The sequence below is a fragment of the Heterocephalus glaber genome, unplaced genomic scaffold (assembly GCF_053883595.1).
Source record: "Heterocephalus glaber isolate CG9 unplaced genomic scaffold, H.glaber_assembly_v1.0 deba00000281, whole genome shotgun sequence".
NCBI classification, from domain to species: Eukaryota; Metazoa; Chordata; class Mammalia; order Rodentia; family Bathyergidae; genus Heterocephalus; species Heterocephalus glaber.
The window spans coordinates 9,337,108-9,350,437 of record NW_028258139.1 but is presented as its reverse complement, the minus strand read 5'-3'; the positions used below and the strand labels follow the sequence as shown (position 1 = coordinate 9,350,437).

Here is a 13,330-nt window from a genome sequence, read left to right as displayed (position 1 = left end):
CTTCTTTATCCAGTTTCCAGTTGATGGGCACTTGGGCTGTTTCCAAGTGTTAACTGTTACAGACTGTGCCGCTATAAACATGGGTGCACATATATCGCTGTGGTATGTTCTTTTAATTCTTTTGGGAAGATCCCCAGCAGGGGAATAGCTGGGTCAAATGGGACCTCTAGCCCTAGTTCTTTGAGGTATCTCCATACTGATTTCCACAGTGGTTGCACCAGTCTGCACTCCCACCAACAATGGAGAAGGGTTCCTTTCTCCCCACAGCCCCACCAGCATTTGTTATTGGTTGATTTCTTTGAAAGCAGCCATTCTTTCTGGGGTGAGTTGGAATCTCAGTGTTGTTTTCTTTTTTGGTACTGGGGATCGAGCTTGGGTCCTTGTGCTTGTGAGGCAGGTGGCGGAACCACTGAGCTAAATCCCCGGCCCTCAGTGTTGTTTTCATCTGCATCTCTTGAATGACCAGTGATGTTGAACATTTTTTTCATATATTTATTTGCTGCTTTTACTTTTTTGCCTGAGAAATGTCTGTTCATTTCAGATGCCCATTTTTGAATTGGGTCTTTGAATTTGGGGGGTCTGATTTTTTTTCAATTCTTAACCATCTTTGAAGAAGGCAGAATTTACTAGCTTTTGTTTTGTTATTTATTTACTTTGGACAAGAGACTAATGAGAAAAAAGAGATAACATTTTAGGATCTCTTCCCTAGTAACTATGGGAACTGGCACTGGAGCTAATGACTTCTGATGCTAGCCTTAGTGTTTTTTCTAATGTATCATACTACTTACTGTCCTAGACTTTATTGTCTACTTAGCATTACTTGAAAAGGGAGAGTTTAAGGGGATGTAATATGAGGAAGAACTGTGGCTTTGAGTGATTTGTTGCTAGGGATGAAAAAATTCAGTAGAATTGTTTTTACAGATAGCCGTCTCTACTCAGAGCTGTTCACACAGTCATCTGTATCCGTGGGGGTTTGGTCCCAGGACCTCTCTCAGACATCAGAATTCTTAGATGCTTAGTGCCTTATATAAAATGGCATAAATTAGCTCTACATTACTTATAATATCTAATATAATATAAATGCTGTATAAATAGTGTTATATATTGTGTAGTTCAGAGAATAATGACAAGGAAGAGTGTGCGTGTTCAGTACAGACACAGTTTTTTTCCCAAATATTTTGAATTCAAGGTTGGATGTAGAACCTGAGGATATGGAGGATCACCTGTAAATAGGTCTGCCCATGTGACCATATGTATCTAATTGATATATTTTAGGTATACAATCTGATGTTCAAATTGCAGCTTTTAAATTAAAAAAATTAACATAGTATGTTCTTATGTACAACATGCTGTTTTGAAGTATATATACATTATAGAATGGTTAAACCTAGCTAATTAACAAATATGGGGCAGGGGATTTAGCTCAGTGGTGCCACACCTGCCTTACAAGATCAAGAGCCTGAGTTTAATCCCTGGTAACAAAAAAACCCTCAAAAATTTGTTACTTCACATAATTATCATTTTGGGTGAGGCCATTTAACATCCACTCTCTTTACATTTTTCAAGAATGCAGTGTGTTGTCATTAGCCATCGTCATCTGCTATGAAATGAATCTCTTTGAATTTATTCCCTTTTTTTTGTTTTTTTTTTGATTTTTGTTTTTTGAGGCAGGGTCTCCCTTTGTAGTTCAGGCTGGGCCTGAACTCACTATGTAGCCCAGGCTGGCCTCGAACTCACAGTGATCCTCCTGCCTCAGCCTGCCGAGTGCTGGGATTACAGGCATGCACCACCATGCCCGGCTTTGAATTTATTCTTGCCAACTGTAATTATATAAGTTTTGATCATTGTTTCCCAATCTCCTTCTCCCTGTAACCACCCAGCCTCTTGTAGTCACCGGTGTAGTATTTCTGAGATCAACTTTTTTATTTTTTTATTTTTTTGGTACCAGGGATCGAACTTGGGTCTTTGCGCTTGCGCAGCAGATGGCAAAACCCCTGAGCTAAATCCCCGGCCCTCAACTTTTTTAAATACTAGTTTTGCTACAGACTAATGTGTGTATTTGGGCAGGTCAGTTAAGCTTTCTGAGTCTTCATTTTCTCATCTGTGAAATGGAGACACTTCTAGTGACTTCATTTTATTAGAATTAAATTAGATAATATATGTTAAATACTTAGTACATTATGTGGCATCTTATTATTTTGATTTATAATATCTGAAGAGAAACCAGCATATTATAAACACTGAGTAAACAGCAGCTATTGTACTAATTTTAATATATGTAAGGTCTTGTTCCCAAATACAGCCATGTAGGGCCAGGGATTTAGCTCAGTGGCACCGTGCCTGCCTCACAGGCTCAAGGGCCTGACTTCAATCCTCAGTACGGGGCGGGGGGGGGGGGCACACCTCCAAATACAGCCGTGTGTTACCTAATGATGAGGGCATGTTGTGGGAAATGATCTCATTGTGATAACATCACAAGAGTGTATATACACAAACTAAGATAGCTACAGTGTCCCTAGGTGATAATCTTACAGGACCACTGTTATGTATGTGGTCTGTTGTTGACTGAAACATTGTACAGTTCATGACTGTTGTCACTGTTGTGCAGTTTTAATGTGCTTTTAGTACATATCTGTTTGCCTCATTTGTTTTTGGCATAAAAGAAAACACTCTCATACAAACATTTGAAATAGATTTGATGGTGTGATATTATTTTTTAGTATACCAAGCATCAATTACTCAGGTACCTACTATCGCTAGTTTTCCTCCCTTACTTTATATTCTGTCCTTTCACACCTGCCTAGTGACTAATATTATCAATTCTTTTATATCCTACCCTCCACCCTCAATCCTGAGGTTATTGTAAAAAAGCCTGAGTCAACCTTGGTCTTTACTATTTTTCTTCATCTTTCCTTTTTTTGCATTCCCATTCATTTTTGTCGCTCATCTGGATCAGGGTGCCAACTGTTGACTGTCAAGGCTGTGGCTTGACTACGTCATGTAAATGAAGGGTGACAATTAAAATATTACTTGCTTTGCTGAATTAGTCTCAGAGTTCTTGAGAGCTGAAAAGAACCTGAGTTATGATAAAGGCTGCTAAAATCTGCCCCTCCCTATTCCAGTTAAAATCGGAGCTGCTAATTTGAAGGAATTAGCTTGTCTTACATTTAGCATGATGTTTGCAAACATTGTCTTTAGTGTCTTGTTATACCACTAGTTGAAGCAAAACACCACAACATGCTGCAACTTCACCCAAAAGTAGTGTTTTTACTCTGCCCTTTGGTGTGGACATGTGTGCTGGGAATTGAAACAATTGAAGTTTTCGATAGACAAGCACTTCACCTGCCACCAAGCCATATGCTTAAACCTTAAAAAAAAAAATTTTTTTTTGGTACTGGGAATCAAACTCAGGGCCTAGCACTTGCCAGGCAGGTGCTGTGCCACTGAGCTACGTCCCTGGCCCAGCCCTTTTAAAATTTGAGTCAGGAAAAAAAATAAAATAAATAAAATAAAATGAAATTTGAGTCAGGGTCTTGCTAAGTTGCCCAGACTGGCCTTGAACTTGGAATCATCTTGCCTCAACCTCCCAAGTAGCTGGGATTTTTTGGGGGGGGCCGGGGTACCGGGGAACCTTGTGCTTGCAAGGGAGGCAGCGGCACCACTGAGCTAAATCCCCTGCCCCTTAGCTGGGATTATGTGCAGGCACATGGAGTCATACTCAGCCACTCTAACGTTTCTTTTTTTTTGATACTGGGGATTGAACCTCGAGACTTTGCACTTGCGAGGCAGGGAGCAGAACCACTGAGCTAAATCCCGGCCCAACTCTATCCTTTCTTGATTCAGTGGGTCATTAGCAAAAGGCCCATTGAGGGTTTTAAGAGAGGGAGCAGCATCAAATTTATAACATCAAGTTTATACAGACAAGGCTATCTGGCAAATAAATGAAGTGCAACTGAAACACCCACAGAAAAGAAAAAATGTGCACAAAGCATGGCAGGTTGGAGAAAACTGAGTTCATTTGTAAAGTGCTGGCTTGCTTTCTTTCTTCCAGATTAGTACATATTTGCCATACGTAAGGATCACATTCATCATAGGGAATTTTTACCCATACATAATATATCTTAATTCTTTTTTTTTTTTGGAACTAGGGATAGAACTCAGGACCTTGTACTTGTGAGGCAGGTGGTGCCACTGAGCTAAATTCCTGGCCCTATCTTAATTCTTTTTTTTCCATTCCCTCTCCTCCCTTCAACTCTTCTTCCTCTTCCCATTTAGAAAGCTTTCTTTTTTTTTTCCATTCTCTTTTTTTCCCCTTGCCCTTCATTCCTTCCCTCCTCCCCCTCCTAAAGGGCTTTTAAAGGCATCTTTGTAGAATGCTCCCTTAAGATACCAAAAAAAAGTGGAGGAAAAGATCTGGTCACAGAGCAGTATTAATAATATGATCTGTTTGTTTAAAAAAATGTGCATGTAGGGCCAGGGATTTAGCTCAGTGGTTCTGCTGCCTGCCTCACAAGCTCAAGGACCTAAGTTCGATCCCCGGTACCAAAAAAAACAAAAAAAAGTCCATGTATAGAATAGGGGTGCAGCTCAGCAGTAGAACTTGTGCTTAGTATGTGTGAGGCCCTGGGTTAAGTCCCCAAGAATCCCTCCAAAATGTATGTGTATAAATGTCAAGTATGTATGCCTAGAAAAAGAGTGGGGATGATGTGCACATATAAATATATATCCCGGGGGACTGAACCCAGGAGCATTCTGCTGCTGAGCTACTTCTCAGGGTCTCTCTGAGTTGCCCAGGCTGATCTCAAACTTGCCATCCTCCTGCCTCAGCCTCCCAAGTAGCTGGGATTACAGGCTTGTATCACTCTACCCAGCCACACCAAAATATTAAATGCTGTTGTAGTTATCTCAGAGTTATAGGCAATTTGCCCTCCCTTTCTGGATAGTATTTTTTTCCTATGTACTTATTATCTGCTTCTAGGAAGAAAAAGAAGAATATAACCATTAACGCAGAAAAAAATGGCTGAAATGTCAGGGGGGCTGCATGATGTTCATAGAATAATAGAAAAATCAGTAGTGAAGATAGATTCTTTTGCTTAGTTTATTTTTAGTGGCATATTAAATCCCTAATCTTTTCAAGTCTCTTACTGAAATTTCAAGCACGCACAAAAACAGTAGTATAACAAACCCCATACATCTGTCACTCACCTTCGGTAATTACCGATATATGGCTGGCCTTGTTTCATCTGTCCCCACACTGCTCTTCCCCAAATCATTTTGAGGCAGACCCCAGACATCATGTTTTGTTTATAAACATGTTAGTATATATTCCCCAAAATATATCCTCCCCTTATTTTTTTGGATTGTTGAAGATTCATCCAGGGTCTCGCATATGGTTTAGACAAGTACTCTACCACTGGATTGTACCCATCTTGACCTTGAACTGTTTTTTTTTTGAGCCAGGGTATCTCTATAGTTCCAGCTGCCCTAGGATTCACTGTGATCCTCCTGCCTCAGCCTCCTGAGCACTGGGATTCCAGGCATGTGCCATCATGCCTGGCACCACTGAAGTCTCTTTTTCTTAAACTTATTGATAATATCATTATTACACCTAAAATAGTAACGATAGTTCTTTAATATCATTATATAATTGCTTAGTATTCAGATTTCCCTATCTCATAAATATATTTTTAATTTTTGTTGTAACTTTTTTTTGAGACAGGCTCTCACTAGGTAGTTCAGGCTGGCCTTGAACTCACTGTGTAGCCCAGGCTGGCCTTGAACTCATGGCAATCCTGCCTCAGCCTCTGGTGTGCTAGGACTGTTGGCGTGTGTCACCACACCATGATATAACTGTATTTTTATTTTTATTTATTTATTTATTTATTTTGGTACCAGGGATTGAACTCGAGTCCTTGCACTTGTGCAGCAGGCGGCAAAACCACTGAGCCAAATCCGCGGCCCTATAACTGTATTTTTAAAAGCTGGTTTGTTTGAATCAAAATCCAAAAAAGTCGGTACATTGCGTTTGTTTGATATATTTAAGACTTTTTTGTTTCCTTGAGATAGGATTTCATAGCTTGCTCATTCTTGCCTTGATTTTGAAATCCTCTTGCCTCAGCCTTCCTGGCAACTAGGATTAGGGATAGTCACCACCCTGCTTGACAGTCTTTTTTTTCTGGTGAGATTGGTGAAGTTTGTCTATTGTCTTTCTTTTTTTTGGTACCCAGGATCAAACTTGGAACCTTTCACTTGCAAGGTAGGCAGTGGCACCACTGAGCTAAATCCCTGGCCGAGTTTGTCTATTTTTTAATCTTTTGAGGAATCAGATCTTTATTCTTTGTATTGTTCTTTTAATCTCAATTTTATTAATTTGTGCTCTGATCTTTGTAATTTCCTTCCTTTTACCATCTTTAGATTTGGATAGTTACTGTTTTCTTAGGACCTCAAGATGCATTATTGGGTTTTGGGGGTTTTTTTGTCTATTTTTCTGATGTGGGCATTCACAGCTATTAACTTCCCTCTTAAAACTGCATTTATTGTGTCCCAAACATTCTAGAATATTGTACTGGCATTATTTTTTGAATATAGACTATGTCCAATTTCTTCAGTGGCCCATTGATTATTCAGTAGTGTATTATTTAATCTTCATGTGTGTATAATTTCTTTGGGGTTTTATTGATTCGTAGTTTCATTGCAGAACTGGATGCATGATGTAATTTTTATTACTTTGCATTTATTGATGTCTGACAGTCGTTTTTAAAATTGAAATATAATTCACCTATCATAAAATTTGCCCTTGTGACTTATTGTACATTTCAGAGGTTTACAGCATATTTACAAAGTTGTGTAACCATTACCACGAGTTCCAGAACATTTTCATCTAGTAGTAGTCACTCCCCATTTCCTGCTCCTCCCAGCAACTAGGAACAATTTCTGTCTCTGAAATTGTGTGTTTTTTTTGTTTTGTTTGAGACACATCTGCTGTGTAGTTCAGCCTGGTCTTGAACTCACTGTATACCTCAGGCTGGCCTCAAACTCTCTGTGATCCTCCTGCCTCAGCCTCCTGAGTGCTGGGATTACAGGTATGCACCATCACACCCAGCTTTGAAATCGTGTTATCTAGACATTTCTTTTAGATTTAAGTCTCTTTTTAGGAATCCTTTTTTCCCTTTAATTTACAGGCAAGTTACTTGTTCTGTAAAATTTCCTGTCTTTTGGATTTTATTGACTACATCATCGAGATGTCACATGCATGTTCTTTTGTACCTATGTTTCTTTTCCACTCTAGGAGATCTAGAGGCTAATCAGATTGAGTTTAATCTTTTTGGTAAGAAACTTAACTGATGGCCGGGGATTTAGCTCAGTTGTTTCACCCCTGCTGTGCAAGTGCAAGGACCCCAGTTCGATCCCCAGTACCAAAAAAAAAAAGAAACTTAACAGATATTTTTTTTTAGCAAAACATTTATTAGTACATATTAGATATTCATAATAATAACACTCATCATAGGAATTTGCACCTGTACATGATATATCCTGCCTCTTGTTTTTTTCCCATTTCCCCCTCTCCTCAAGTTCCCTCCCTTTTCTATATACAAAAGCTTTATTTCCATTTTTTCCTTCTATTTTTACTTTTTTTCTTGTCCTTTCCTTCCTTTCTACCTCCCTGCTCCCTTGTTCCCCTTCCCATTTGAACATTTTTTCCTATTTCCCAATAATGATGTGGTATTTAAACATGTGTGTCTGATTTTTTCACTTCAAGAGTATGGTCTAGGGCTGGGGATTTAGCTCAGTGGTTCTGCTGCCTGCCTCACAAGCGCAAGGACCCAAGTTCGATCCCCGGCACCAAAAAAAAAAAAAAGAGTATGGTCTTAAGGTGCATCCATTTAGCTATAAATGTCTCAAGGGCATCTTTTCTTTTTTGTGGTATTGGGGATCGAACTCAGGACCTTGAGCTTGCGAGGCAGGTGTGGTGCCACTGAGCTAAATCCCCAGCCCAAGCTCATCCTTTCTTTTTTTTGGTACCGGGGATCGAAAAACTCATCCTTCTTTATGGCAGAGTAGTACTCCATTGTATAAAAAACCCCACATCTTTATTCATTCATTAGTTAATGGGCATTTGGGCTGTTTCCAAGATTTAGCTATTACAAACTTGCCACTATAAATATATGTGTTTAATTTGCATCTCTTTAATGACCAGTAATGAACATTTTTTCATATATTTATTTTTCTGTTTCTACTTCTTTATTTGAGAAGTGCCTGTTCATTTCAGGTGCCCAGTTTTGGATTGGGTCTTTAAATTTGGGGGGTCTGATTTTTTTGAATTCTTTATATATTCTAGATAGTAGTCGTTTGTCTAAGGAATAGCTGGGAAAAATTTTTCCCATACTATGGGTTGTCTCTTCACTCTGTAGGTAGTTTCTCTTGCTGTGCAAAAGCTTTTTAATAAGATGAGATCCCAGTTGTTGATTCTTTGTGATTTAACTGGTACTTTTATCTAATTCCTTTTGCATCACACTGGGTGACATATAATGTCTGATTATATCTTATATCATAATTTTAAACAGACAAGTCAAAGATGGTAAAACCAGGTCAGGGATTTAGCTCAGTGGTTCTGCCCCCTGCCTCGCAAATGCAAGGACCCAAGTTCGATCCCTGGTACCAAAAAAAGAAACCCCCAAAACCAGAAGATGGTAAAATCAAAATCAGTGAATTAGATACAGATGAAATTTGTGGGATGTTACATTTAGCTGAATTGTTAGGGTTCAGAAGGGTTAACTAGATTGATGAACAAATACATGTAGTTTATCATCTAAATATCCATTGTACTGGAAAGGACCCTCAGAGCTCTATATTAGTGTGCTTCATTTCTACACAAGGCAAACTCCTCGGTTTTTTTGTTTTGTTTTGTTTTTTGAGATAGGGTCATGCTATGTAGTTCAGACAGGCCTTGAACTCATTGTGTAGCCCAGGCTGGCCTTGAGCTCTAGGCAGTTCTCCTGCCTCAGCTCCTGAGTGCTGGAATCACAGGCATATGCTCCTACACCCAGCAAGCTCATGTATTCTTTAATAAAACATAATGTTAAATTTAAGTCTAACTTACTAGAAGAAGAGATTGCAAAGTACTTATGAGGAGATGCCAGTGGATTCAATATGGATAAAAGTATGTGTGGTTTGGTTTTTTTTTGGTACTGGGGATCGAACTCAGGACCTTGCGCTTGCAAGGCAGGCACCAGAACCACTGAGCTAAATCCCCAGCCCAATATGGATAAAAGTAAACCAATGGAAGTAAACATTCTTGTTGTTGTTGCAGCTGCTATTGTTGTTCTCACTGAACTACACCCCAGTCTGTTTTATTTTTATTTTTAATTTTTTAAGACAGGGTTTGGCTTGAATTTGGCAATCCTCCTGTCTCAGTCTCCCAGAGTGCTGGGATTACAGATGCACCACCACCACACCTAGTGAGAGAATGCTTTTTTTTTGGTACTGGGTATCGAACTTGGGACCTTGTGCTTTCAAGGCAGAGAGAATACTTTTCAGTGGTCAGAAATACTGTAGAATTCCACTGCAAAAAGTATTAAAGAGAAAACAATTTATATGCATTGTGAAGTTACTATTTTCTTTTTTTTCTGGTACTGGGGATCCAACTCAGGACCTTGCACTTTTGAGACAGGTGTGGTGCCACTGAACTAAATCCTTGGCCCTGAAGGTTATTATTATCCAGTAAGGAAATGACTTAGAGACATAATCAAAGGATCAGACTACTTGCTTAATTTTTTTTTTTTTTTTAAGAACAGGAAATTTATTGAGGGAGAGACAGCTCCTGAGAGGCAGGTGGGAACACAGAAAGTGGATTGCCTTGCTTAATTTTTAACTTGTATTTGTGAATACTGACTGTGTCTAAATAGATAGGGATCCAGTTTTGTTTTAATATTTTTAAAAACAATAATAGAGAAGAGCACAGAAAAATCAAGTTACAGATTAAAACTTGTGACGCTTTGTGTACAGGGCATATGAATTTAACTTTTTAAAGTTAGTCTAGCCAGGTGTAGTGGCACACACTTGTAATCTCAGCACTCTAGGATGCTGAAGCAGGAGGATCACAAATTCGAGCCCACCCTGGGCAGTTTATCATTTTAGCCAGATCCTGTCTTAAAATAAGAAATAAAAAGGGGCTAAGGAGATAGCTCAATGAGAAGGCCCTGGGTTTGGTCCCCAGTGGCGTGGTGGGAGGGGAGATAGTCTAAACTGTACTGAAAAGCTAGGCTTGAAGTCATCAGGCAAATCTATGAAATAGGTGTCAAATAGGTAAACCTGGTATATAGTAGTCACTTCATAATTGTATGAGAAATAGAAAAAACAAATCATCTTACCTAACATACATTACCAAGACGTGTATTATCAACCAAATAAAAAATGCCAGTCTTGTAAAATAAAATTTCTCTACCTGGTTATTGGATTTCAAAAAAGGTATTTTTGGAGAGGAGAAGATCCAGGAAAGGGTAACTTAAATAATGCAATAAGTGCCATATGAATAAACTAAAAGATTAATTTTTAGTCTGAAAGTTTAGTGAATAAGTGGGAATACAATCAAGGACTGAAATTGACAGGAGACAAAAAGGATTACAGATTTATCACTAGAGTATTATATGTAAAATCAGAGTATCTACTTTTTGTTACAATGAAAGAAGTAATTTAGAAAAAATAAAAAAACATTATTTTATATGACAACTCATAAAATGTTTGCAACACATACCCTTAAGAGGTAATAGTGTTTAAGCATGCATCACCTCAAAGTGTTATGTATTTATAGGTTGTTTCAGGAAATCAGAATGTTTTGAGGTACAGAATATTCAAAGCCTTTGAAGTTGTGATATGAATTAACAAGGCTGACTCACAAGCCTTACCTGTCCTACCCAAGACAAAATATTAGGGCTAGATGGACAATAGTGTTTTTGTTTTGCATTTAATAGTATGACAGGTTTTCTTACTATGATAAAAGCCTAATTATTCTTTATAACCCTGCTAATAGTGTTAAGAAGGACTTTTTGGTTTGTTTTTTTGGTTTGTTTTTTGAGATAGGGTCTTGCTGCTACCTAGTTCAGGCTGATCTTGAACTCTATGTAGCCTAGGCTGGCCTCAAATTTGTAGCAATCCTGCCTCAGCCTCCTGAGTGCAGGGATCATAGGTGTGTGCCACCATGCCTGGCCTAAGAAGGGGCCTTTAATATATTATTGGCTGTAGTTCTTTTAGAATATCAAAAAGTGAAGATATGTGTTTGTTGCATTCTTTCTGCTAGACTTGAATATAGTTTCCCTGAGGACTGCTTTTACTTCAAAGCCACAGAATATTACTATAAAGTATAAACTCATTTTTTTTGTTTGTCCTTTTCTGTGAAAATATTTTGTGGTTCCTCAGTTATTTCCTTGCTAATCCAGTAAAAGAAAGTGGAATTGTTTTCATTTCCTTGTGCATTCCTTCTCTAGCCATGTGGAGACCTCTTGGTGTTTTAGACAAGCGATTGCATGCAGATGGCTAGTGGAAATGCTTAAATTTTTTCTTTCTAAAATTTAGATCAAATTCAGGGCTTTATGCATGGTAGGCAAGCACACTTCAACTAAGGTACATCCCCAGCCCTTTAGTTTTTTTCAATATGCAATTTAAAGGAAGACAACAGACTCTAGTTTCTGGTGTAAGTTTTTCTTTTGGTACCAGGGATTGAACTCGGGTCCTTGCGCTTGTACAGCAGGCGCTGAAACCACTGAGCTAAATCCCCGGCCCTCTGGTGTAAGTTTTGATGACTTTTAAATATTGAGCATAGGGTTGTAATGTGTAGATTATGATACCTCCTTTATATTTGATTTTTGATCAGTTTTACCAGATATAATTTTTTTTTTGGTACGGGGATAGAACTCAGGTCCTTGTGCTTGGGAGGCAGGTGGTGAAACCACTGAGCTAAATCCCCAGCCCCCCAGATATAATTTTTAAAAGGTCTTTTCAAACAGATAATAAAAGGATATACTGTAACATACTGAAAGTATAGAAAGATGTGAATCAAAAATAAGTTTTTGGGGCCAGGGATTTAGCTCAGTGGCACCGCCCTTGCCTTGCAAGTGCAAGGTCATGTGTTCGATCCCTGGTACAGGAAAAAAATAAATTTTCTCTCACCTGTGTTGTCAGGCACCCAGTTTCATCCTCTCAGGCAATCACTATCAGCAGTTTCTTGTACAGTTGTTTTCAGATATACTGTAGGGTCATGCAGACATGTATGCGTGTGCATGTTTGGTTTTGTTTTCTCTCAAATGGAATTGTGCACACTCTCCTGTATCTTGCTTTTTTCATGTAAAATAAATTTTGGTGATGGTTAGTGAGCAGTCTAAATCTTTTTAACAACTTACCTTACTGGATGGTCAGAATTTATTAAACTAGTCCCTGTTGAGTTGTTTCTAGTCTCTTGTTATTGTAAATAATGCTTCTTTGAATTTTCTTAGAGGTGTGTGTTATTTGACACACACATCCAATGACTCATAAAATTCTACTGTCCTTGTATGAAACCTACATTCAAGATTCAGAACAATCTTAATAGGAGTTAGTGTTTTATTATGATGAGAGTAAAATACCTAATGATGCTTCTGAGTATAATTTTCCAGTAGTTGAATATTCAAAATGCATGATAAGAATTTCAGTTTTTTTTCCCTCTCATCTTTACATGGAAGATTTTGGTGCCTCTGATTTTGCTACAACAAATGCTTTTGGAGTTGACAAGACGTGGTCAAGAGCCTTTGAGTGCACTGCTGCAGTTTGGCGTGACGTATCTGGAGGACCATGCAGCAGAGTACATCATTCAGCAAGGTGGCTGGGTATGAGTTGTGTATTTTTTAAAGATATTTCCTTAAAAAGATAAAGCCCATTGTTTTTAACAGTGTGAACTTACATCGATATTGGATGCCGAGCAATGGAAAGGGTGTTCATACAGTTTAAGGTACAAAGATTTTACTTATAGTAAATTGATATGTGGTACTTTCTCCCCCCACCCCTTTTTTTCCCTTTGGTGACAGAGTCTCACCATGTAGTTCAGGCTGGCCTTGAACTCATGGTAATCCTCCTGCCTCAGCCTCCCAAGTGCTGGAATTACAGGTGTGCACCACCATGCCTGGCAATATGTGGTACTTTTAGAGTTTCAAATTTATGAAACATTTAATACTAACATATATAAAGAAGAGGTAAAGAATAATAAAATTAACACCTATGTGTCTAACATCAGGAGGTGAGAGGGCAGTGTTGAAGATTGAACTCACATCTTTATACATGTAGTCAAGCAGTCTATCACTGA

General features: G+C 38.5%; 1 protein-coding gene across 9 annotated transcripts in view; it reads left to right on the top strand.

Moving 5' to 3' along the window:
• Positions 1-13,330, top strand: part of Bcl2l13 (BCL2 like 13) — a 94,771-nt gene that overhangs the window by 56,957 nt on the left and 24,484 nt on the right. For 4 of the 9 annotated variants that reach the window (XM_021249504.2, XM_004837597.4, XM_087182272.1 and 1 more), the window contains one exon: positions 12,714-12,857. The exons of 3 other annotated variants lie outside the window; for them this stretch is intronic. In XM_021249504.2, coding sequence (XP_021105163.1) covers positions 12,714-12,857 — 144 coding nt within the window. The remainder of the gene's footprint in view (positions 1-12,713; positions 12,858-13,330) is intronic. 2 more of the 9 variants (XM_021249522.2, XM_087182287.1) reach the window with 1 other exon arrangement.